Consider the following 24,398-nt stretch of genomic DNA (forward strand, 5'->3'; position numbering starts at 1 on the left):
ATATTGGCTTTGAGAAGTTCAGGAGAGATGTTATCTGCTCCCGGGGCTTTTCTGAGTTTGAGTGCCTGAATAAGCCTCCTAATCTCCGCGACCGACACCGGAGGCCACTCATCACCTGCCGCACACTGTATTAGTGGCTGTGTCAAAGGCAGAGCTGAATATGAAGATTGGAAAAATGCCTCCCAAGTCCCTGCAGGTATAGTATACTCCACTTCTGAGGAAGTAGGTCGCACTCCATTTGCTACCAGTCTCCAGAAGGTGGCCGAATCTCTCTCTCTGGATGCATCTATTAGGCATTTCCATTCTCTTTTCTGTGCCAGGAGTTTTTTGTTTTTGATCAAAATTTTATAATTCCGTTTATCTTCAAACCAACCCGTGGGGAGTTGGGGTAAATTGGCAGATCTATAATTCCTGTATTTTTTCAATAAATTTAGCTTCATATCCTGACATTCTTGATCAAACCAGGGTTTGGAGTTTTTATATACTGAGGGTTGCCTACTTGGCCTGTTCCTTTTTTCCTTCAGGGGATCTTGAAGGAGTAAAATTAACTCCTGAAATAAATTTATCTTTAATTCATGGCTTGAGGAAGTTATAAGGTTTTCTCTCTTAATGAGGAATTCCTTTGAGCATAGCCTACTTGAAATTTCCTTATGCAGTTCATCTGTCCATCTAATGCGCGAATATCTGAGCTCCAAAGCTGTAGGGCTCGAATGCTCGATTTTTTCAGCGCAGGATAAATCCTTTCCCGCAGCTACGAGTGCACTTAATGGCAGATGATCACTGTCTAAGCGCTCCTCCACTTTGCATTCCAGAACTTTGTTTTGAAGATCATACGACACGATTATATAATCAATTGTGGAGGCGCCATTGTTAGATATAAATGTGAATTCTCCGACCTTCTCCCCCTCTGTACGGCCATTTAATATAACCAGGTCCAACTTATTGACCAAGTGTAGTAGGCATAAGCCGGCATAATTGCAGCCTTTATCCTTTGAGATTCTAGCTGGTATTGGGTGGGTTTCCTCTATAATGGGGACTGTTTCGTGGAAATGGGCACACAAAGCCTCATCAGATTGTCCAGTTCTGGCATTTAGGTCGCCTGCCATCACTACAGAGGCATCAGGAAATTGATTTAGTAGTTTGTCAAGATACTGTTCTAACTGAGCCCAAGTATTTCTTATCAATCTTTTCTCTCTTTGTGGGGGTAGGTATACATTAATCAGCAGCCAGCTGTGGGTTCTCCACTGTACTTGCACAGCTGTGGCCAGATGGTCTAGTGGGTCTAGTTTTTTAAATGTGGCCCTTAGCCTTGTTGAGATTAAAGTAACTAACCCACCTTTAACTCGCCCCCCTCTAGTACTTAAAAGACCTGGGAGGGAGAACGCAGAAAAGCCATTTAACTCCACTTCACTTGTGCTCCAGGTCTCCTGGAGGAACGCAATGTCATATCTCTGGATATATTTAGCGAAGGATTGGTCAGAAACCCTCTTTTGCCAACCTGCAATATTCCAAGTTAGCAAGGCAAGGTTGCACGTTGTCTTGCCAAAAATTGATCTTAGTCAATTTGCCTTTGAAAGATTTTTTGGGCCTATCTTTTTATCTGTTGGTTGGATTTCATTCATTTTGGCAATGTCCATAGATGTATTATCGCCCAGGTACTCAATGGAATCAGTTGAAGGGTGCAGCGTGCTAACATTAGTGATCAGTACTCCTTTTTTTGGCGAATCTACCTTGAGGTGTTCTATTTGACTGATACCAAGTTCATCCTCATCCAGGTATCTCATGCTGGTCCAAGAGCGCGTTGTGGTTGTCATAGGGATGGTTTCCTTCTTAGGTGGTAGGTTGTTGCTGTCCCTTACGCACTGTGTTAGATCTGTTGTTGTCAGGTTTATCTCTGCAGCTGCAGAGGTAATATAAGGGTAGTCTTTCGTGGTTGCCATAGAGATGGTTTCCTTCTTAGATGGTAGATTGTTGCTGTCCCTTACGCACTGTGTTAGATCTGTTGTTAACAGGTTTATCTCCGCAATTGTAGAGGTATTATAAAAGTAATCTTTCATGAGGTCTGTCTTGGCTTTTTCAGAGAGGTTCTCTTTCTTCAATTGGTCCGTTGCCGGTTCTTTCTCTCTTACTTTTTCCTGAGCATTCATCTCTGTTAACTTATTTCTAAGGGTCTCCAATCTTCTCAAGATCTCAGATTGGGCAAAGAAAGGCAACAATCCAAACTGGTTTATTAATGCCTTTTCTTCTGGATAGAAGTTATCCATCCCCTCATTAGGCAATCTCATCTCCTGTCTTAGTTTCAAGGGCCCTTGCTCAGTATGTTCCAGTTTGTCTTTTGGGTGTCCTCTCTCCTCCTTTGGTTTACAAGTAAATCTTATCTCAGCTGTCGTAAACTCATCCGGGAACAATTTCAAACATGTGCTGTTTTCGAAAAATCTTGTTACCGTTATCCTTTTCTTTGACAGCAGATGTCTTGATCTATATATATATTTAGCCAAGTTTTGATCTTTGAAGGAGGCAATCACTCGCAGAGAATATCCATTGTAGAATATGAAATCTACTGAGGTAATGTCATTTAATTTTATTTTCCCTGGCAGCATATCATCTAAAATATTCACAAAATGCACCGAGCGTTCTTCCTGTGTAAGGAAGCCCTTTGGCTTCGGGTAGTTAAGAAAAGCTAACTTCCTATCTGCCAACATCAGTTTCCATCCTTTATCCTGGGGCAAGTCTTTCCTTGCTACTGGCTCATCTTGAAATCTGCCATAATCAATAGTATGGGGTGAGTCTTCTTTAATATTTATGGATCCTTGGGGTTTCAGCATAGAGCACCCGGGTAGTGATTCCGTTTCCTCACTTGTTTTATTAGGCAGCAATGATGTTTCTTTCAAAGACTTCAGCTGGATCTTTTTTCCTGGATCCACACTGTTGTTCTCTCTGCTGCCATGTGTAGCAGGTTTGTTAGAGTTTGTTTTTGATTTTGTTGGAATCAGCTTATATAGTCTTTTCCAGCATACTTTGCATGCACGTCGGTTTGTAACAGATTTCCTTGCAGTTTTTATGTTCTTACTTTTCTTTATAGTTTCAGCTTTCTTCTTATGGGATCTCTTACTAATGCCTCGCTTCTTTTGATTTACTTCGATAGGAAATTCAGTTTTAGGGACAGATACATACCGCCCTATGTCCTTTCCTTGGTGTAAATGATTTTCCGCTGCTGATCCTTGTGTGCACTTGCTGGTTGCTGGTTGCTTTGTATATTCTGGCTCTTGAGGGGTGGTTTGTGGATCAACACCATGAGGTTCTGAGCCTTTAACTTGGAGGGGATAATTTTCCACTAATGTCAGGAGCAGCCCATTTGTTATTGTTAAGTATTTTTTCGTAGCTGCCAGATCCAGATTTATAGAGAGCAGCCAGTCTTGAGGATAGCAGTCATTGTTTTCCGTCTGGGAGCCCATAGATGAAGTCTGGGGTTTCTGGGGGTTTCGGGTTTCTTCCTGTAACTCTGAAGATAATATCTCAGCCAAGACTATTTCATGGGCCAGGCTCATTGTATTTCTATTTTGGTTGTTATTCTCTGTGTCCTGTATTCCTCTAGAGAAGGTTGAGTGATCTTGAGCAGCAGAGGGAGGAAGAAGAGCCTCATCCTGCTTCAACTCAGCCATCTCAGCCATCTTTTGCTCATTTCCATTTCCATTTCCATTTTCGTTGTCCCTTGTGTGTAAAAAGTATTGCGTGATTTTACTCTGCTTCTCATAACACTCCTGGAACAGTGGACTTGTCACTATCCCCAGGTCCCTACGTTTCTTTCTAGTAAGTACCATTTGTGAATCTTTGTCCACCCAGCTATGGGCTAAGGTCCAAAATGAGGCAAGATTTGGGATAGCTGTTTGTGATTTGTAATTTAATAGCTTATAGTTCAGAGCATAACACGGAGTTGGCAATAAATCAGCTGTCGCCCGTTTCCTTATTGTCGGTCAGACTTGAGGGGCGCGGCATCGCGGGGAGCAAAACCCTCCGGGCATCAAGATAACAAGGTAACGAGGTAACAAAGGAGCTCTTTCTTTAGAAGCAACAAGCTAAAAGGACTATTAAACTACTTAAAAACTCTGGAGGAGTTAAAATATATTATAAAGGGAGTTTCAAAGGTTGGCTCGGTGTCGAGCCTGTTTAAAAAGCAGATTTAGAACTTGCCTCAGATAACCTCCAGAACTCTGCAGCTAGTTCGGCGGCCATCTTCCCCCCGTCAGATATGCTGATGACACAATACATATATATGTGTGTGTGTACAAATTTAAATACAAACACCAGAACATCACACGGGTTCCATGCATTTAAAATTGATTTCCGCCTTTATGAGTTTCTTGATGTGAAGTAAAGAGTGCACCTTGAGTGGAGCACGGCATACATTTATGGCTTTTCACCTGTGTGAATTCTCTCATGAATATTAAGGTCTCCACAAAGTCTGAAGCTCTTTCCACACTCCATACATTTAAATGGTTTCTGCCCTGTATGAGTTTGTTGATGTTTTCTAAGTGTTCCACTTTCACTAAAGCTCTTTCCACATTCAATACATGTAAATGGTTTCTCCCCCGTGTGAGTTCGTTGATGTATTCTAAGTGTTCCACTGTCACTGAAGTTCTTTCCACATTCAATACATTTAAATGGTTTCTCGCCTGTGTGAGTTCGTTGATGTCTCCTAAGTCAGTGTTTCCCAACCACTGTTCCGTGGCACACTAGTGTGCCGTGAGATGTTGCCTGGTGTGCCGCGGGAAAAATTAAAAAATTCGAAAGATTTTTTTCTAAGTCAAATTTTCGATTGGGGCGCCATCACTAGATGACCCCTGGGGTTCCCTCCCTCCCTCCCGCTCTGCGCCTCCCTCCTCCTCCTCCTCCTCCGGGGAGGCCCTTCCTGGCTCTCGGCCAAGGCTTGGCGGCTGCCACTCACTCACTTGCTCGCCCACCCGTCCCTCCATCCCTGCACCCGGCCTCTCCCCCTCCGTCCCCGGCGCAGGGGCTGCCAGGATCCGTAGTCCCCTCGCCCTTGGGCTCTGCGCCCGCGCGGGGTGCACAAACTACGTTTCCCAGCGTGGCCTGGCGGGCCGGGCGTTTTGTTTGAAGCGCTCTTCTCCCGGCCATGGAATGAGCGCAGCGGCGGCAGCCGGGCGGGCAGGGGTTCTTCCGCGCAGACCCCGCGCAGCCTGCCTGCGCCCCCGCGGAGATCGGGCAGCAGGATGGAGCCCGGGGATCCCCGCGGAGGCGGAGCGGCGGAGGCAGAGGCTGCCCCCCAGGTAGGGCTGCGTCGGGGGGGTTATTTTTGCAATGCTGCATCCGCGCCGGAGGGGACGCATCGGACCGCGGGGAGACCCCTTGGCGGGTGTGCAAGGCAATGCATGCGTGCAGGCATTGCATGGAGTGCAGTGCAATGCAATGGCAACGCGGCGCCCTGCATGCATGCATGCAACTTCCACCGGCGCTCTGGACTTGGCAGGTGAGGGGGGTCCCCAGAGGTCGGCAGAGAGAGCCGGGAGGGCGAAGGGGAGCCGGGGGGAGCAGCGCTGCTCCCCGAGCCGAGCCTGGGGGGAAACTTCGGCGTCGTTGCGCCGGGTGTTGGAAGCGGAGGCTGGCGGGGGCCCCTCACCTGCAAAACCTGGTCGCCTCTCATATATTTCGTGCATTGCATTCATCGCCCGCTTTCTCCTCCAAGGAGCTCCCGGGGGCGCGCGTGGTTCTCCCCGTGTTATCCTCGCAACAACAGCCCTGCGAGGTGGGTCAGGCGAGTGGCCCAAGGGAGCACCCAGGGATTGTCCTGGCCAGGTGGGGTGATCTGAACCCTGCTCTCTTCCCGGTCTTCGTCCTCATTTAGCCCCCACATGTGCATGACTGTGCATGACTGAGGTTTTTCCCCCTCGTCTTGGCTATGGTGTGAGTCTGTGCTGTTAATTAATGGGGTTCTGCCTTCGGAGAAGATGAGCCAGCCCTCAAGGAGGTGATTATGTAATTTGCTAGCAATTCATGTCCCTCCCGGCGTGACGCTGCGCGCTGACGTCACGGGGCTGTAATGGTGGTGTGCCTCGAGATTTTTTTCATGAAACAAGTGTGCCTTTGCCCAAAAAAGGTTGGGAAACACTGTCCTGAGTGCTCCATTCTGACTGAAGCTCTTTCCACATTCAATGCATTTAAATGGCTTCTCCCTCGTGTGAGTTCGTTGATGTATTCTAAGGTTTCTACTTTCACTGAAGCTCTTTCCACATTCAATACATTTAAACTGTTTCTACCTCATTTGATTTCGTTGATGTATTCCAAGTGTTTGACTACAACTGTAGCTCTTTCCACACTCCATGTATTCAAATGGTTTCTCTCCTGAGTGAGTTTGTTGGTGTATCCTCATTCTTCCACAGTGACTAAAGCACATTCCACATTCCCTGCATTTAAATTGTTTCTTTGTTCTTCCCAATGAATTCACAGATGGCTCCATAGAATTCTGACCGTCCTCTTCCTCACCTATTTGGGAGTTGGGGGGGGGAGAGAATACTGTTAGACATTTAAGAAAGACAAGAAAGAAACTGAACACACGTCAATTCCCATGTGCACTTTCTCTTATTTTCACGTGCTCTCCATTCTCCACTGTCCTCTCTATGTTCCAAATTTTTAGGAATGCAGATGGGACAATGGCAATAGAAACCCATGATCACTCCATTCACACATAAGAGAGCAGCATCATTTTATAGTAAAGATCTACGGTGGAACTGGCTTATAAGACACATCTCTGTCCTTTTATTTTTCAAGTGAGGAAATGATCTCAGGCTCCAATAGAAGTCTCTCCTATGAGTAAGAAGTAAAACCGAAGTGCTCTTATGCCACATGTAACTGTAAAAATATTGCAATATATTAGAACCTAAGCAGAGCCTTCTGCATTGGGTAAAGGCCCACCTAGTCCAGCACCCTGTTTTCACAGTAGCCAAGCAGATGCCTGTAGGAAACCAGCAAGCAAGATTTCAGCCCAAGAGCCCTCTGCCCTCCTGTGCTTTCCAGAAACTAGTATTAAGAAGCATTATTGCCTAGGACCACGAGGGCAGAGCACAGGCATCAGTCTAATCCCTTTTTTCAAGATATCCAACTTGCTGGCTGTCACTGTTTCCAGTAGGATAGAAGTCCATAGATTAACTATGCTTCTGTTTATTCATCTTTTGGAGTCCTTAAAGGCTCGTAAATGTATAATGGTCTAAGCTTTTGTCGGCTGCAGTCTGACAAAGGGGACACTTGGTTAGGAAATATGGTGCCACTATAAACCCATGAGTCTCTTTGTTGGTTTTGTGCACTTAATTTGAAATTTGTACCAAGGTTGTACCACTGTATCTCCATGTAAGCTTATGGAGGGACAGAATTAGAGGCGCTCTATAAATTATTATCCCACTCACCCACTCTCACACATAACCCCTGGCTGTAAGACTGGCAAGTTTACACAATTTGCTTATAATACCGGCCACCCTTGGTCTTCATATGCCCAATCCTGTGTGCAGAGCCTCCAGCCAAAAACAAAGAGCTGCTTTGAAAAAAGCCTTACCCCTTCCTTCCTTCCTTCCTTCCTTCCTTCCTTCCTTCCCCTTCCTGCCTTTGGTCTCCTCTCCATCTTTTCCTCTTTCTCCCTCCACCATCCAGCCATCCATGTCCCCATCTCCTCTCCCCTGGAACTCACCAGATTTCTCTGAGGGTCCCGGGAGGGGATGATCAGAGGTTGTAGGGAGGGATGCAGGAGACAGCTTGAGCAGGTCAGCTGCCCATCTTTGTCCGTCCATCCTGACCAGGTTTGGACGTTCAACTTCTTGAGGAGCAAAGAAGCCAAAGCAAGTTGTAGTTTCCTGGGAGGAAGGACAAAGTCAAGGGAGTCTCAGAGCTCCTGCAGGGATTCTTCCCAAGACATTCTGCTGCCCCTGTAGAAGCCCCTATTGGGCACCCGCTTCCCAAGAGCCTCCACCCATTTTCAAACACCTTTGGCAATTCCTTCCGTCTGCCTGTCCCTTCTCCCTTACCAAGGCTGGCATGGTATGGGAAGTAGTGGCCTTGTGGCAGTTGCCCAAAGGGCCACAATAAATGTGATAATGTGTACCCCTTTAAATCCTTGAGTGTGCTTCTAATACAGAAGTTATGGTAGTTTGTGCTTTATGAAACTGATTATTTTGCAACTTGCCGCCCCTCAATAGGGGCAAAAATACAGCTAAAAAGAGAATCACAAAGATACAGCTGAAAGGTAGAACATGAGTTGCTATATGATGCAAATGGCTGCATGTAACACAGGTTCCCAACATGCACACCAACACAACGTAACAGAACGTGGTAGGCATCAGAACATATTCAGCAGAAATTGCCAGTGCTTGTTGTGCATGTGTATTATAATAAAATGAGGTAATGATGAATATCAGGAACGTGGAACTCCAAAGGGACTTTTTCAAGGGGGGGGGTACATAACAAAAATTTAAATTCTTTTGGCAACAATAAACATTAAAACAAGGAACTGCTGAGCAAAAACAGAAACAGAAGCATGCACAGAAGTTCTTGCGGAAAGGGGGCGGGGCCTTCAAAGGTCTCACAATCGACCCAAAACAACACAGACGTCTACCTGTCAATTGCGGTCCAGCGCTTGGACATCTCTGATGTAAATGATTGGTGGAAACTGAAATTCTTTGTTTGACATTACATATATAAATACCACTGCCTGGAACACCAGACAGGGTTGCAGTTTTGTGAAACGATCCAGCTGTAACCTATTGCTTTGCAATAAACACAACTCATATCTCCTCTCGTTTCTAAGTTTATTGGCGTATACTCAGGAGATAAGCCATTTTCTCGCTTACGACAGCCTGAGAGTAAATCCCGTGGAACATACGGACTGCTCTGAATACATGGGTGGCCCTTGCATGGAGAAGGAAGCCCCTTCCTTGCATCTTGGCCCCCTGGGAGACACGGTGGATCCACCCACTGCTTCCTCTGCCCTCACTGCCTCCTCCTCTGTCCTCCTGCCCTGCAAACACCCTCTGCTCAGGAGAGAGGGGCAGAAAGAGCCTTCAAACCCATCTGTTTCCTCCTCCTCCGCTGCCTTTTCTTGCAGCAGCCCAGTGAGAGGGGAAGGAGCCGCAGCCCCTGGTTCACTTCAGATACACACAAGGTTTACTGATGTTGTGAATGAACAAGACCTCTGCATTCCATGCAGTGGGAGTGGGGTGGCTTAAAAGTGGGGGAGAGACCTCCCCCTCCTGTCCTTTTGGGAAATAGGAGTCATTTCCATGAGTAAACAACTGAAATATACTCAGAGTCGCAAAGTGATTTCATGCTCTTTATTCAGCTCATAGTGGTGAGGAGGAATGAATGAAAGTCCCTTCAAGGTATCTGCTTTATATACATTATTTACACAATGGGCTGCACATGATTGGTGAATTCCGGAATTCTACTGTAAGCCAATCAGGTTGTGGATTCACTTCTATCTGGAGCATGATTGGGTAGTTCCTGCCAACGAATCATACTGCTGCATTGTTCTAGGACCAATCAGACTGCTGCATTCTGAATCCTATAGTTCTAGGACCAATCAGACTGCTGCCTTTTGGATCCTATTGTTCTAGGACCAATCAGACTGCTGCAGTTTGGATCCTATTCAACTCAGTACATAACACAACTTAGATGGCAAATTCTCAAGAGAAGCACTTTGGAGCACTGCTTGCTTGCTCATGCTATGTGTGTTTGCACCTCAAGGACAACATACATATTTACACCACGTGATTTCTTAAAGAGGGCATTTCTTTAAAATCGAAGGCAATTTCTACAAAAGACTTCAATGTTTGGTTGTTTTCGGTGTTTTTTATTTTGTTGGAAGCCGCTCAGAGTGGCTGGGGAAACCCAGACAATGGGCAGAGTATTATTATTATTATTATTATTATTATTATTATTATTATTATTATTTTATTGTGAGCCTTGCCAGCAATACTCAAATCTCACCACTTTCCCGCCTCCTTCCCTGCAACTCCCTTTGCACCAGATCCGGACAGGAGGAAGCTTCTCTCTTTCCACAGTGGAAACCCCTCCCCCCTCCACCTTCAAGGCCCCATTAAGAAAAACAGCTCCCTTTCCTCCCTTCTCTTCTTCTCCCCGTCCCGGGGCTTCATCCTGGACCCCCCACCCCTTGCCAAGCCCCTTCCCTCCTTCCCTGCCGCTGGCTTTGCACTCACCCGAAATCCTGGCGATGGTGGCAGTGACCCTGGGCAGCCGGGCAGGAATGGGAGCCCCCACCTGGGAGGCAGGATATCTCCGGGGGATAATTGTAAGGGGAAAGCCTGGGCTTCCAGTACAGGGAACAGATGCTCCTTGCTTTAAGGGTTAAAGCCAGAGAGTGCACGCTGCTAGAGGGGAGGGTGCTGCTGCTCGATACTGGCTTGGGAAAGGGGGCTCGGCTTAAGCAGAGCCCCCTTTCCTTGCTAGGCCGTATTGCTGCTATAAAAATGAATGTATTGCCAAGAATGTTGTTTTTGTTTCAATCATTGCAAATTTTGGACAAAATGGACTGTTTCAAGAAGTGGCAGAGAGATATTTCCAGATTTGTCTGGCAGGGCAAGAAGCCCAGAATAAAATTTAAAATACTAACTGATGCAAAAGAAAGAGGTGGATTTGCCCTGCCAGACCTTAAACTTTATTATGAATCAGCAGCATTTTGCTGGCTGAAAGAATGGCTGCTTCTTGAGACCACAGACATTTTGGAATTAGAAGGTTTCAATCATGTATTTGGGTGGCATGCATATTTGTGGTATAACAAGGTCAAAGCACATAAAGCATTTAAAAACCATATTGTCAGGAAAGCATTGTTCATTGTCTGGATAAGATATAAAGATTTGCTTGAAAATAAAACCCCAAGGTGGCTATCACCGATGGAAGCGAAGGCTCAGAAAAAGCTCAATATGGAGGCCAAATGGCCGAAATATTGGGAGATTTTGGAACAAGAAGGAGATAAATTGAAATTGCAGAGTTTTGAGAAACTAAAAGATAAAGTGCGAGATTGGCTCTATTATTATCAAATAAGGGAGGCTTATAATCTGGACAAGAAAATTGGCTTCCAGGTAGAAAAATCAAAATTGGAAACAGAACTGTTAGATCCCAAAACTAAGATATTATCAAGAATGTATAACTTGCTGTTGAAATGGAATACTCAGGATGAAACGGTGAAATCTGCTATGATAAAATGGGCACAAGATGTCGGACATAACATTATGTTGGCTGACTGGGAACAGTTATGGACCACAGGTATGAAATTTATGGCATGTAATGCCTTAAGAGAGAATATTATGAAAATGATATATATAAATATAAATTTGAGAAATGCATAATCTAAATTATAACTATGGATGATTTACGGAACAGCTGAGGGAAGTCCTAAAAAAGAAATAAGTTGTGAAAAACGATGTGAAATTAATATGTCAAGCTTGCAAAAATCTACCATTTGCCTGATAATAAATGTTGGAAATGTAAAGAAAATGAAGGTACATTCTTTCACCCCGGTGGACGTGCCCAAAGATCAAGGCTTTCTGGGAGATGATATATAATGAAATGAAAAAGGTATTTAAATATACCTTCCTGAAGAAACCAGAGGCCTTTCTCTTGTGCATGGTCCGCCAATTGGTGTTAAAGAAGGACAGAACTTTTTTATGTATGCTACAACAGCAGCAAGAATACTCATTGGAAAGTATTGGAAGACACAAGATCTACCCACCCTGGAAGAATGGCAGATGAAAGTTATGGACTATATGGAATTGGCGGAAATGACCGGCAGAATCCGAGACCAGGGAGAAGAGTTGGTGGAAGAAGATTGGAAGAAATTTAAAGACTATCTACATAAACACTGCAAAATTAATGAATGTTAGAATGATGTTGGCATGAAGTTAAGTGGTTCTAGCAGCAATGTTATAAAGGAGTATGTAAAAATGGATTGCTATCAGATGAGAATGTAAATATATAATACATTCAGGTAGAGGAATAAGATAAAAACAAGGAGGGAAAAGATTTGCTGATTTAACTAACTGAACTGGAATACAAAAAAGGGAGGTGTGAGGAGATCAGGGAAACAAGTAAACGAAAGATAATACGAAAAGATTGATTTGATTTTAATTGTTTTTTGCTTTTCTGTATTTTGTAATTTTTTCTTTTCTCTCTCTCTTTTTTTCTTATTTTGCAACTTTTTTGTAATCTTTCTTGAAACTTTAATAAATATCTTTTAAAAAAAAGAAGACTCCCTGGAAAAGACTCTGATGTTGGGAAAGATGGAGGGCACAAGGAGAAGGACGACAGAGGACGAGATGGTTGGACAGTGTTCTCGAAGCTACAAACATGAGTTTGATCAAACTGCGGGAGGCAGTGGAAGACAGGAGTGCCTGGCATGCTCTGGTCCATGGGGTCACAAAGAGTCGGACACGACTAAACAACAACATACAAACATGTGCAATCTCTTAACAGGTAGAAAAAACAAAATAATAGAAAATAGAAAATTTATAAAGAAAGAAAAAAATAAAGAATTAACAAAGATAAGAAACCAAGAAATATTAGTAAGGAAAAAAGACAAAGTTATTTAAATAGTAAAACTACTCATCGACACAATCATTCCCATCCCGCTCATTCTACTGTTTGATATAACATTCTTTTTTACACGGGCTTACATTATATAATACCATTTCTTTCTGCTTTGTATACATTCCTTTGATATTTTTCTTTACAAATATCATTCAATTTCTGCTCATATGGAGTTATTTGTACAATAAAGTCTTACATAATTCTGAAATATTATCCATTCTCTAGTTGTTTTTGTTTCCATATTCCTCTAACTGATCTCGTCAGTTTTGCTAATTGTAGATATCATAACATGAGTATCTGCCAATCTGTAATCTCTGGGAGCATTTCATTTTTCCAGCTCCTTGCTATAAGGGTTCTAGCTGCTGTTATACCATACATAAACAATGATATTATAACTTTTTAAATTTCTGATGGTAATATACCAAGTAGAAAAATCTTTGGGGATTTTTTTTAAAAGTAATTTTAAATAGTTTCTTAAACTCGTTATAAATATCATTCCAGTATTTGCCAATGGCTACACAGGTCCACCACGTATGATAGTATGACCCCTTCTTTTTTTTTACATCTCCAACAGGTTGATGTTTTCCCTTTATACATTTTAGCAAGCTTTTTGGGGGTAAGATGCCATCTATATACCACTCCCTGCAAGGCCTTTCCCACCCAGCCCTACTATGTGAAATATGTATTCTGTAGTTGACCTTTGTAATGTGTTGTTTTGAAATCTTGAAGATAATAGTTTAGTTTTCTGTTACGTTGCTTTGACCGTATACTCTATATTTCACATTTTTCAAATTGTTTTATTTATCGTATTTTTCGCTCTATAACACGCACCCAACTATAACACGCACGTAGTTTTTAGAGGAGGAAAACAAGGGAAAAAATATTCTAAATGAAACAGTGGATGTATGATTTTTGTGGTTCATTCTGTGGCCACAGACATGTGATCTGATGGTGAGTTTGGGGTAGCCCAATGCAAAAATCCTGAGGATCCATGTGGAGCTGAGCTTTGTAACCACGTTTTAAGTGGGGAGGGAAGGAAAGCACTCAAGGGACAAGGAGCACGTGTGGAGTGTGTGGAGAAGGATGCTGCTAATCATGCAAAGAGGGGGAGAAGGGGAGAAGGCCCCTCTCCTCTCCCTCTTTGCTCCTTTAAAGCAAGCAGGCTCTGCTTTTCTCCCTCCTCCCCGGCTCTTCCCCCCGGCTTAGCGAGCTGAAAATCTTTCCTGCTATTTAGCGAGCTGAGTGTTGAGGAGAGAGGGACAGAGAGCCTGCTTGCTTTAAAGGAGCCAACCGGACACTCGTGTAAGCGGCTCCTCTCCTCTCCCGCTTTGCTCCTTTAAAGAAACAGCCTCTCTGTCCCTCTCTCCTCCCCTCTCAGCGGCTCTTCTCCCGCTTTGCTGTTTCAAAGCGAGCCACAAAGGAGGGAAGCATTCGCTCCGTAACACGCACAGACATTTCCCCTTACTTTCTAGGAGGGAAAAAATGTGTGTTATGGAGCGAAAACTACGGTATGTTTTATTGATTTAGTATGCTGTAAATCGCTTTGAGGTTTCTCTTAAAATTATAAAGTGGTATAGAAATTAAATAAAAGAAGTATAGAGAAGGGATATCCAACATGGGGTTGCTCAGATGTTGGGCAACAACTCCCATAAGCCTCAGCCCAGATGGTCAAGGTTGATGAGAGGTGTAGTTCAAAAGTTCAAGGGTGGAAAATCTCACCCATATACAATCCCGTATACAAATAGCCAATTCAATTTCCTAGCTGCCAGCCTTTATGTGGCCAAAATGGAACCCTTCTTCCAAGGAAGAGAGGGAGGTACCAGTAACCTTGAGGCAGCTCCATTGGTTACGTATATCCAATAAATTTTTAGGTGGGAGGGAAAGATAGCCAAAGTCACGCAATGAGAACTGCACATGGTCTGTGGATACAGAAAACTGGCTGTGGGGGTGGGGCGCTGGTGGACAGCAGGAATGGAAAACTGGAGAGGGATGGATAGCAGTGGAGTGTGCTGGAAAAGGGTAATGTTTTGGATCAGAAGCACTCAGTGCCTCAGCATTTTCATCCATGTCTTTACTGGACAGGCTGCTCTGGTGCACTGGAGACAGAGAGAGTACCTTGCCTTCAACTTCTTCTCAATGCCAGCATCCCCCTTCCTTCATAGCCATAGATGACGATTGCTGAGCCTGATGGGGGTTGTAATTCAGCAACATCTGGAGGGCCAGATCTCTAGCTAGTGATTGACCTGTGGGAATGTTTAGAAAGGCAGGAGAGGATATATTATTTGATGATATCCATACTAACTTGCGTTAACAACTTGCTGTACGCTTGTTGCAGGTTCATCTGAGCCTCACTATTTAAGATTCCTGATAAGATCCCTTGTTATCCCTCTTTAAAAGTGTAGACACGACAATCTTATTAAAATCAATATACAGGTAGTTTATTCATTTTCATTCAGTTCACAATTAGATTCCTGAAGGCAGGCTTAAGTTACAAAAGTATATCTATATCTATACATAAACTATAATCTAAGGGAGTTAGTCCCAAGTGATTGTGACTCAGCAGTCACTTTTCCTATGTTACAGGAAAAATCCGAGGGCTCCCTTGGACAAAACAAAGACACCAACCAGGATAACTTGGAGCAAAACAGCAGCCTGTAGGCTTGGCCTTTATTGAACTGTTGCAACAGGGTATTCCCCTCACTTGCAGGAGAGAGGAAAGACCCAGAAGAATAGTGTGCAAGGTCTTATAAAAACTTTTGAAATTCCCCTCCTCTAGGTCTAGCCCACCCCCAGAAACATCATGCATACATTACAGAAAGGAGGGGCTGAGGGAGGAGTTGGTGGTAACCTGAGTGTCTTGTCACCTGGCTGGTTCCTCCTTTCCCCCTCCCCTTCCAGGAACTTCTAGGAGACAAAGGGGAGTTTGCAGTTTCCTGCCCCCTGAGGGAAGATCTGATCAGTGTCCTTTGTTTCAGTCCATGCTGAATCCACTCCCATATGCAAGTTCTTTGTGATCTTGATTGTCTTCTGTCTGGGATCATCAGGGTTGGCATGGGCAGGGCTCCTGTGTATGTGCTGAGACAGTGAAGGGATTATGGCTGACCAGGACTAAGTCACCCCCCTTTGTTAGTTCTTGTCATATGGAGTAAAATAAAAATGGAACAGTGCAAATCCAATGTATGGTTGATTTTCTATTAATTCATAACAGAAATGTGGCGTGTGTGTGTGTGTGTGTGAAGTTTATACAAACAGAATGATTGGGGTGGGGGGGTTCCTGCTACACCTAACAGATAGAAAAAAACAAAATGGAGAAGAAAGAATGAAGCACACGAGCATTGTGCTCCTCCACCCAGAATAGGCCACACCTATTTCAAGTCACATGTAGAGGAAGCTCTTGTCCCAGCTCAGGAGGAAAGAGGAAGTTTTCTCTTTTTTTTTATAATAATTTTTAATGATTTTCAAAACAGACAACAAACAAAACAAAAGAGAACAAACACACCTCAAAAGACAAATACATACAAATAAAATTTGACTTCCCCATACCTCCCTTTCACTGCATCCTTATTTTGCCATTTTTTAGCAACCCTTCAATCAATTTTTCTAATTAACTCTCTTTAGATTTTCTTAACATTATCATTTACAGCTGTAGTTCTCTGTTTCTTACCCCTTAACATCTTATCAATCCACAATTTTACAACAATTTTTAAGATATACTTTAAATTTTTCCCAATCCTCCTCCACTGTCTCTTTCCTCTGGTCGCGGATTCTGCCGGTCATCTCTGCCAGTCCCATAAATTCAGTCACCTTCGTCTGCCATTCTTCCAGAGTAGGTAGTTCTTGCATCTTCCAATACTTTGCCAACAGGATTCTTGCTGCTGTAGTTGCATACATAAAGAATGTCCTATCCTTCTTTGGTACCAATTGGCCGACCATGCCCAAGAGAAAAGCCTCCGGTTTCTTTGCAAATGTCCACTTAAGGACTTTCTTAATTTCATTATAGATCATTTCCCAGTAGGCCTTAATCTTTGGGCAGGTCCACCAAAGGTGATAGAAAGTTCCTTCAGATTCCTTACATTTCCAGCAATTATTATTGGGCAATGATAGATCTTTGCAAGCTTGACTGGGGTCATGTACCACCTGTAGATCATTTTCATTATGTTCTCTTTCAAGGCACTACATGCCGTAAACTTAATACCGGTGGTCCATAACTGTTCCCAGTCAGCGAACATAATGTCATGACCGATGTCCTGTGCCCATTTAATCATAGCTGATTTCACCGTTTCATCCTGTGTGTTCCATTTCAGCAGCAAATTATACATTCTGGACAGATTCTTAGTATTGGGTTCTAACAATTCTGTTTCTAACTTTGACCTCTCCTTCTGAAAACCTAGTTTCCTGTCTTGCTTAAATGTCTCATTTATCTGATGGTAATGTAGCCAATCTCGAACTTTATGCTTTAGCTTCTCGTAACTCTGAAGTTTTAACTTTTCACCATCTTGTTCTAAAATTTCACAATATTTTGGCCAATTAGAGTCCATATTAAGTTTTTTCACTGCCTTAGCTTCCATTGGTGACAACCACCTGGGGGTTTTACTTTCCAGCAAATCTTTGTATCGGTTCCAAACATTATACAATGCTTTCCTAACAATATGGTTTTTAAAACCTTTTTACACCTTTGCCTTGTCATACCATAAATATGCGTGCCAGCCAAAATTATTGTCGTACCCTTCCAGATCCAAAAGAGGAAGTTTTCTCCTGGGTGGCACAAAGCATCCCCTAGCATGCCCACTCTAGGAATGTTGTACTTCACTGCTACGAATTTCATATCCCACAGACCCACGCTCCTCCTGCCCACTGACCAGAAAAGTCATGTCCCCCACAAAAAAAGCCCACCCTGAGATTCCTCCTTCTTTCGCTCTCCAATTTTATAAATTGCTTAATAAAAAATTGTGGTGTTGCCCTCATTGTGAATAAGTGAGTTTCATAGACACAGAATGAAAGAGTTGGAAGGGACCAAGAGGATCTTCTAGCCGAACCCCCTGCAATGCAGGAATCTTTTGACAAGGTGGGGCTCGAACCCACAACCCCGAGAGTCTCATGCTCTACCAACTGAGTTATCCCAGGACTCGGATCAAATTCAGCTGGTAGGATTGCAATGAATCGGGAGCAAAGCTTTTGTATGAATATATTACCTCAAGTTATTCTGATGCTTCCAAATGCACTGGTACAAATAAATTTTAAGGCTGAACAAGTGGTATTATTATTATTATTATTATTCCCCAGCCAATTTGGGCGGCTTCCAGCAAAATATAAAAACACAATAAGACAACAGACATTAAAAACTTCCCAATTCTGCTTATTTGACAGAAGCCGACAAATTTAGTTTAGATGCTCTATATCAACTCAATGACGGAACCAGGCAGAGGGCCTTCTTGGTAGTGGCACCCGCTCTGTGGAATGCTCTCCCGTCAGATGTCAAGGAAATAAGCATCTATCTGACTTTTATAAGACATCTGAAGGCATCCCTATATGGAGAAGCTTTTAATGTTTGTTTCATTGGTTTTTTAAAAATATTCTGTTGGGAGCTGCCCTAGTAGCTGTGGAAACCCAGCCAGATGAGCGAGTATAAATAATGTTATATTATTATTATTATAACGTATTATTATTATTATTATGACACCCAACTCTATCTGTTGATGGATGGCCATCCTGACTCGGCCCCAGACACACTGATCAGATTTTTGGAAGCTGTGGCTGGATGGTTACGCGGGAGCTGGTTGAAGTTAAATCCTTCGAAGACACAGGTCCTTTGACTGAGTTGGGACGATAGGGGATTGGGAGCGGCAACTCCAATCTCTTGCGAGGGCACAATTAGTGCCAGCACTGTTCGTTAAGAGTTTGGGTGTAATCTTCGACACCTTTCCATGGAGGTGCAGACTGCAGCTATAACAAAGGCGGCATTTTTTCATTTCCGCCAAGCTAAGCAGTTGACTCCTTACCTCTCTCGCCCTGACCTATCCACTGTGATCCACGCAACGGTCACCTCCAGACTGGATTTTGGTAACTTGCTCTACATGGGGCTGCCCTGGAGACTGACCCAGAAAGTCCAGCGGGTGCAGAATGCCGTGGCGAGACTCCTTACGGGGTCCTCCCTGTGGGATCACATTCACCCGGTACTATACCAGTTGCACTGTCTCCCGGTGGAGTACAGGATCAGATTTAAGGTGTTGGTTTTAACCTTTAAAGGCCTATACAGCCTAGGACACTCGTACCTACAGGACCACCTCTCCTGGTATGTCCCAAAGAGGACCTTACAGTCTTCAAACAAAAACATCTTGGAGGTCCCGGGCCACAGAGAGGTTAGGCAGGCCTCAACCAGAACCAGGGCTTTTTCGGCTGTGGCTCCGATCTGGTGCAACGCTCTGGGCTAGGGCCCTGCGGTACTTGACATCTTTCCGCAGGGTCTGCTAGACAGAGCTGTTCCACCAGGCCTTTGGCCAAGGCACAGCCTGACACCCTCCCTTGGCAATCCTCACAAAACTCTAGCCCAATGGTTGCCATTAATCTGATGTGAACTGATTTTATAATGAAATGATTTTAGAATGTTGTATCATTTTACTGTTGTTAGCCGCTCTGAGCCCAGCTTCGGCTGGGGAGGGCGGGATATGAATAAAATTTTATTGCTATTATTTTTATTATTATGCTTAATTGATAGCAGTTCCCGGAAGCCGCCGGAGGGAAGAGATGCACTTGGGCTCCAATCCTCCTTGCAGGCTTGGCCACTATGAGGAGACAGTGCTGAGATTCCTGCATTGTAGGGGGTTAAACTAGATGACTCTCAGGGTCCCCTTCCATCTCTACGATTCTATGATTCTAACAGGGTGCGGGACTAGATGGGCTTGATCAAACTACAGGGCTCTTCATAGAATCATAGAGGTGGAATATACCACAAGGGCCATCGAGTCCAACCCCCTGCCAAGCAGGAAACACCATCAGAGCACTCCTGACATATGGTTGTCAAGCCTCTGCTTAAAGACCTCCAAAGAAGGAGACTCCACCACACTCCTTGGTAGCAAATTCCACTGTCGAACAGCTCTTACTGTCAGGAAGTTCTCCCTAATGTTTAGGTGGAATCTTCTTTTTTGTAGTTTGGATCCATTGCTCCGTGTCTGCTTCTCTGGAGCAGCAGAAAACAACCTTTCTCCCTCCTCTATGTGACATCCTTTTATATATTTGAACATGGCTATCATATCACCCCTTAACCTCCTCTTCTCCAGGCTAAACATGCCCAGCTCCCTTAGCCGTTCCTCATAAGGCATCGTTTCCAGGCCTTTGACCATTTTGGTTGCCCTCCTCTGGACACGTTCCAGTTTGTCAGTGTCCTTCTTGAACTGTGGTGCCCAGAACTGGACACAGTACTCCAGGTGAGGTCTGACCAGAGCAGAATACAGTGGCACTATTACTTCCCTTGATCTAGATGCTATACTCCTATTGATGCAGCCCAGAATTGCATTGGCTTTTTTAGCTGCCGCGTCACACTGTTGGCTCATGTCAAGCTTGTGGTCAACCAAGACTCCTAGATCCTTTTCACATGTACTGCTCTCAAGCCAGGTGTCACCCCTCTTGTATTTGTGCCTCTCATTTTTTTTGCCCAAGTGCAATACTTTACATTTCTCCCTGTTAAAGTTCATCTTGTTTGTTTTGGCCCAGTTCTCTAATCTGTCAAGGTCGTTTTGAAGTGTGATCCTGTCCTCTGGGGTGTTAGCCACCCCTCCCAGTTTGGTGTCATCTGCAAATTTGATCAGGATGCCCTTGAGTCCATCATCCAAGTCATTGATAAAGATGTTGAATAAGACCGGGCCCAAGACAGAACCCTGTGGCACCCCACTAGTCACTCTTCTCCAGGATGAAGAGGAACCATTGATGAGCACCCTTTGGGTTCGGTCAGTCAGCCAGTTACAAATCCACTGAGTGGTAGCATAGTCAAGACCGCATTTTACCAACTTCTTTACAAGAATATCATGGGGCACCTTGTCGAATGCCTTTGCTGAAATGAAGGTAGGCTACATCCACTGCGTTCCCTTCATCTACCAGGCTTGTAATTCTGTCAAAAAACGAGATCAGGTTAGTCTGACATGACTTATTTTTCAGAAATCCATGCTGACTATTGGTGATCACAACATCCCTTTCTAGGTGCTCACAGACTGTTTGCTTAATGATCTGCTCCAGAATCTTCCCTGGTATTGATGTCAGACTGACTGGGCAGTAATTATTTGGGTCCTCTCTTTTCCCCTTTTTGAAAATAGGGATAACATTTGCCCTCCTCCAGTCTGCCGGGACTTCGCCTGTTCTCCAGGAATACTCAAAGATGACTGCCTTCATGTGATCTGTGTGTGAGAGAGAGTGAGAGTGAGAAAGAGCGTACCTTCAGGGAGAGGCCATGTCTCTTCTTTGCAAGGAGGATGAATAAGCTGCAATCCCCCCCCCCTGCGGCTTCCCTGCCTGCTCTCTCTCCACCCCCAACCCCAATTATGGGTATTGCATTGCATTGCACAACCCCGCCGCCCAAAGCTTGCTGCACCCCGAGGCACTTTGCACTCACCGGATTCCTTGCAGGACAAGGACAGTGCAGGACGGCAGAGGGGGCGGGTCAGCTGTTCTAATTAAGCCGCGCCCCCTTTCCCAAGTCAGTATCGAGCAGCCCCTCCCCCAGCAGCTTCCACTCTCTGCCTTTACTCTTTACGGCAACGAGCATACCTTCCTTCAACTGGAAGCCCAGCTTCCCTCCCTCCTCTCCCCATTGGCTGGGTACTGCAATTATCCCGCCCCCGGAAATATCCTGCCTCCCAGGCGGGGGCTCCCATTCCCGCCCCCGCTGCCCAGGGTCGCTGCTGCTGCCAGGATTTCGGGTGAGTGCAAAGCCAGCGGCGTGGAACGAGGGAAGGGGCTTGGCAAGGACGTGGGGGTCCAGGATGAGAAGCCCCGGGACGGGGAGAAGAAGAGAAGGGAGGAAAGGGAGCTGTTTCTCTTAATGGGGCCTTGAAGGTGGAGGGCGGGAGGGGTTTCCACTGTGGAAAGAGAGAAGCTTCTTCCTGCCCGAATCTAGTGCAAATGATGTTGCAGGGAAGGAGGCGGGAAAGTGGTGAGATTTGAGTATTGCTGGCAAGGCTCGCCATAGTAATAATAATTACGGTATATATATAAATAAATAAATGATATTCATTACCCCCCCCCCCCATTTTCTGGGTTTCCTCAGCCACTCTGGGCGGCTTCCAACAAAATAAGAAACACCAAAAACATCAAAACATCCAAGTCTTCCGTTTTGTAGAGGAGATGGGGACATGGATTGCTGGATGGCAGAGGGAGAAAGAGGAAAAGATGGGGAGGAAAACAAAGGCAGGGGGGTCCTGGCAGGAAGAAGGAAGGGGTGAGGCCTTCTCCAAAGAGCTCTTTGTTCCTTGCACTCCTTGCATAAAGTAGTGGGGGCAGGTTTGATGAGGCCCTAAGCTACTGGAGGTAATGGGGCCTTTTATATGTCCAGCTGTTCTTTGTCAACAACAAATTGTCGCTGTTTTTTGTGTTGAATATAGGCTGTATGATAATTTATGGACCTAATCGGTATCTAAAACCATTTGCACAGAACAGAGTATGTATTTTCTCAAGGTAATTGTTGAACTGAAATACAATTACGAAGTATATTAATAGTGAAATAATTATTAAGCTCTAACTTAAAATGATTTTGTTATTCATAACAAACTTAATGCAAACACATTGGCATTTGGCAATAACAGAAGTTCCTTTAGAAACACAATTTACAAAGAATGCTAATCTAGTCCTAGAAACTTGCTATAATAATAGGTGTAAATATATGATGCAAACTACTAATAATTATAAATAGCATTATTAATATGAAATTAAGTGTGATAACCTGTACAATGCAATTGTAGTTAATACAATGCATTTTTTATATCAGTATCAATATTACCATAATAGTCCACATTCTTCATTGGGACAGCAGACCTTTGTACCCTGTTACACTTAGTGAGTGTAAAAGACAGTATTTCTAGTAATATGTCACATTTATAAATAATACCAATACTGTACACACCTTTACATTAAAATTATTTTACAGGACTAATAGTATTACCGTATTTTTCGCCCCATAAGACGCACTTTTCCCCCTCCAAAAATGAAGGGGAAATGTGCCTGCGTCTTACGGGGCGAATGCAGGCTTTCGCTGAAGCCTGGAGAGCGAGGGGGGTCGGTGCGTACCGACCCCTCTCGCTCTCCAGGCTTCAGGAAGCTCTGCGCAACCCTTGGAAGACCGGCTCCGAGGGTTGCGCAGAGCTGCCTGCAATCCCGGGACCAGCACAGCTCTGCCCGGCCACCGGGAGCCGGGGCGAAGGTCCGCCCCGCTCCCAGTGGCCGTGCAGAGCTGCCTGCGCTCCTGGGACCAGCGCAGCTCTGCCCGGCCACCGGGAGCCGGGGGAGAAGCTCCGCCCCGCTCCCGGTGGCCCTGCAGAGCTGCCTGCGGTCCTGGGACCAGCGCAGCTCTGCGCCCCCATCCCGAGCGGGGCGCTAAGTCCCGCCCCGCTCGGGATGGCGGCAGAGAGCTGCCTGCCGTCGTGGGACCGCAGGCAGGTCTCTGCCGCCATCCCGAGCGGGGCGCTAAGTCCCGCCCCACTCGGGATGGCGGCAGAGAGCTGCCTGCCGTCGCGGGACCGCAGGCAGGTCTCTGCCGCCATCCCGAGCGGGGCGCTAAGTCCCGCCCCACTCGGGATGGCGGCAGAGAGCTGCCTGCGTCGCGGGACCGCAGGCAGGTCTCTGCCGCCATCCCGAGCGGGGCGCTAAGTCCCGCCCCACTCGGGATGGCGGCAGAGAGCTGCCTGCGTCGCGGGACCGCAGGCAGGTCTCTGCCGCCATCCCGAGCGGGGCGCTAAGTCCCGCCCCACTCGGGATGGCGGCAGAGAGCTGCCTGCGTCGCGGGACCGCAGGCAGGTCTCTGCCGCCATCCCGAGCGGGGCGCTAAGTCCCGCCCCACTCGGGATGGCGGCAGAGAGCTGCCTGCCGTCGCGGGACCGCAGGCAGGTCTCTGCCGCCATCCCGAGCGGGGCGCTAAGTCCCGCCCCACTCGGGATGGCGGCAGAGAGCTGCCTGCCGTCGTGGGACTGCAGGAAGGTCTCTGCCGCCATCCCGAGTGGGGCGCTAAGTCCCGCCCCACTCGGGATGGCGGCAGAGAGCTTCCTGCGTCGCGGGACCGCAGGCAGGTCTCTGCCGCCATCCCGAGCGGGGCGCTAAGTCCCGCCCCACTCGGGATGGCGGCAGAGAGCTGCCTGCCGTCGCGGGACCGCAGGCAGGTCTCTGCCGCCATCCCGAGCGGGGCGCTAAGTCCCGCCCCACTCGGGATGGCGGCAGAGAGCTGCCTGCCGTCGCGGGACCGCAGGAAGGTCTCTGCCGCCATCCCGAGCGGGGCGCTAAGTCCCGCCCCACTCGGGATGGCGGCAGAGAGCTTCCTGCGTCGCGGGACCGCAGGCAGGTCTCTGCCGCCATCCCGAGCGGGGCGCTAAGTCCCGCCCCACTCGGGATGGCGGCAGAGAGCTGCCTGCGTCGCGGGACCGCAGGCAGGTCTCTGCCGCCATCCCGAGCGGGGCGCTAAGTCCCGCCCCACTCGGGATGGCGGCAGAGAGCTGCCTGCGTCGCGGGACCGCAGGCAGGTCTCTGCCGCCATCCCGAGCGGGGCGCTAAGACCCGCCCGCTCAGGATGGCAGCACAGAGCTGCCTGCCCTCCCGGGACT

General features: G+C 46.0%; 3 protein-coding genes and 1 long non-coding RNA gene across 5 annotated transcripts in view; 1 reads left to right on the plus strand and 3 right to left on the minus strand.

Moving 5' to 3' along the window:
* LOC310701693 (uncharacterized protein) overlaps positions 1-10,318 on the minus strand; it is a 67,036-nt gene extending 56,718 nt beyond the window's left edge. The window contains exons 1-2 of the mRNA XM_083492973.1: positions 10,218-10,318; positions 7,697-7,859 (exon numbers count right to left, since the gene is read on the minus strand). Of these exons, the coding sequence (XP_083349099.1) occupies positions 7,697-7,796 (100 nt within the window). The 5' untranslated portion in view covers positions 7,797-7,859; positions 10,218-10,318. The remainder of the gene's footprint in view (positions 1-7,696; positions 7,860-10,217) is intronic.
* Positions 1-24,398, minus strand: part of LOC310701812 (uncharacterized protein) — a 69,689-nt gene that overhangs the window by 17,511 nt on the left and 27,780 nt on the right. The gene's annotated exons all lie outside the window — the stretch shown is intronic.
* Positions 15,161-21,260, minus strand: LOC310702132. The gene is made up of 3 exons (XR_014523278.1): positions 20,980-21,260; positions 15,887-19,521; positions 15,161-15,175 (listed from the first exon to the last, which is right to left on the minus strand). It is a non-coding gene; the product is annotated as an uncharacterized lncRNA (long non-coding RNA).
* Positions 21,364-24,398, plus strand: part of LOC310701137 (uncharacterized protein) — a 69,502-nt gene continuing 66,467 nt past the window's right edge. The window contains exon 1 of one of the 2 annotated variants that reach the window (XM_083491470.1): positions 21,364-21,512. The gene's annotated coding sequence lies outside the window, so the exon portion shown is untranslated. Of the gene's footprint in view, positions 21,513-21,798; positions 22,250-24,398 lie in introns of those variants that run through there. The other variant, XM_083491471.1, reaches the window with a different exon arrangement.

This window comes from Podarcis liolepis, assembly GCF_965112155.1.
Source record: "Podarcis liolepis genome assembly, chromosome: 2".
Classification (NCBI taxonomy): Eukaryota; Metazoa; Chordata; class Lepidosauria; order Squamata; family Lacertidae; genus Podarcis; species Podarcis liolepis.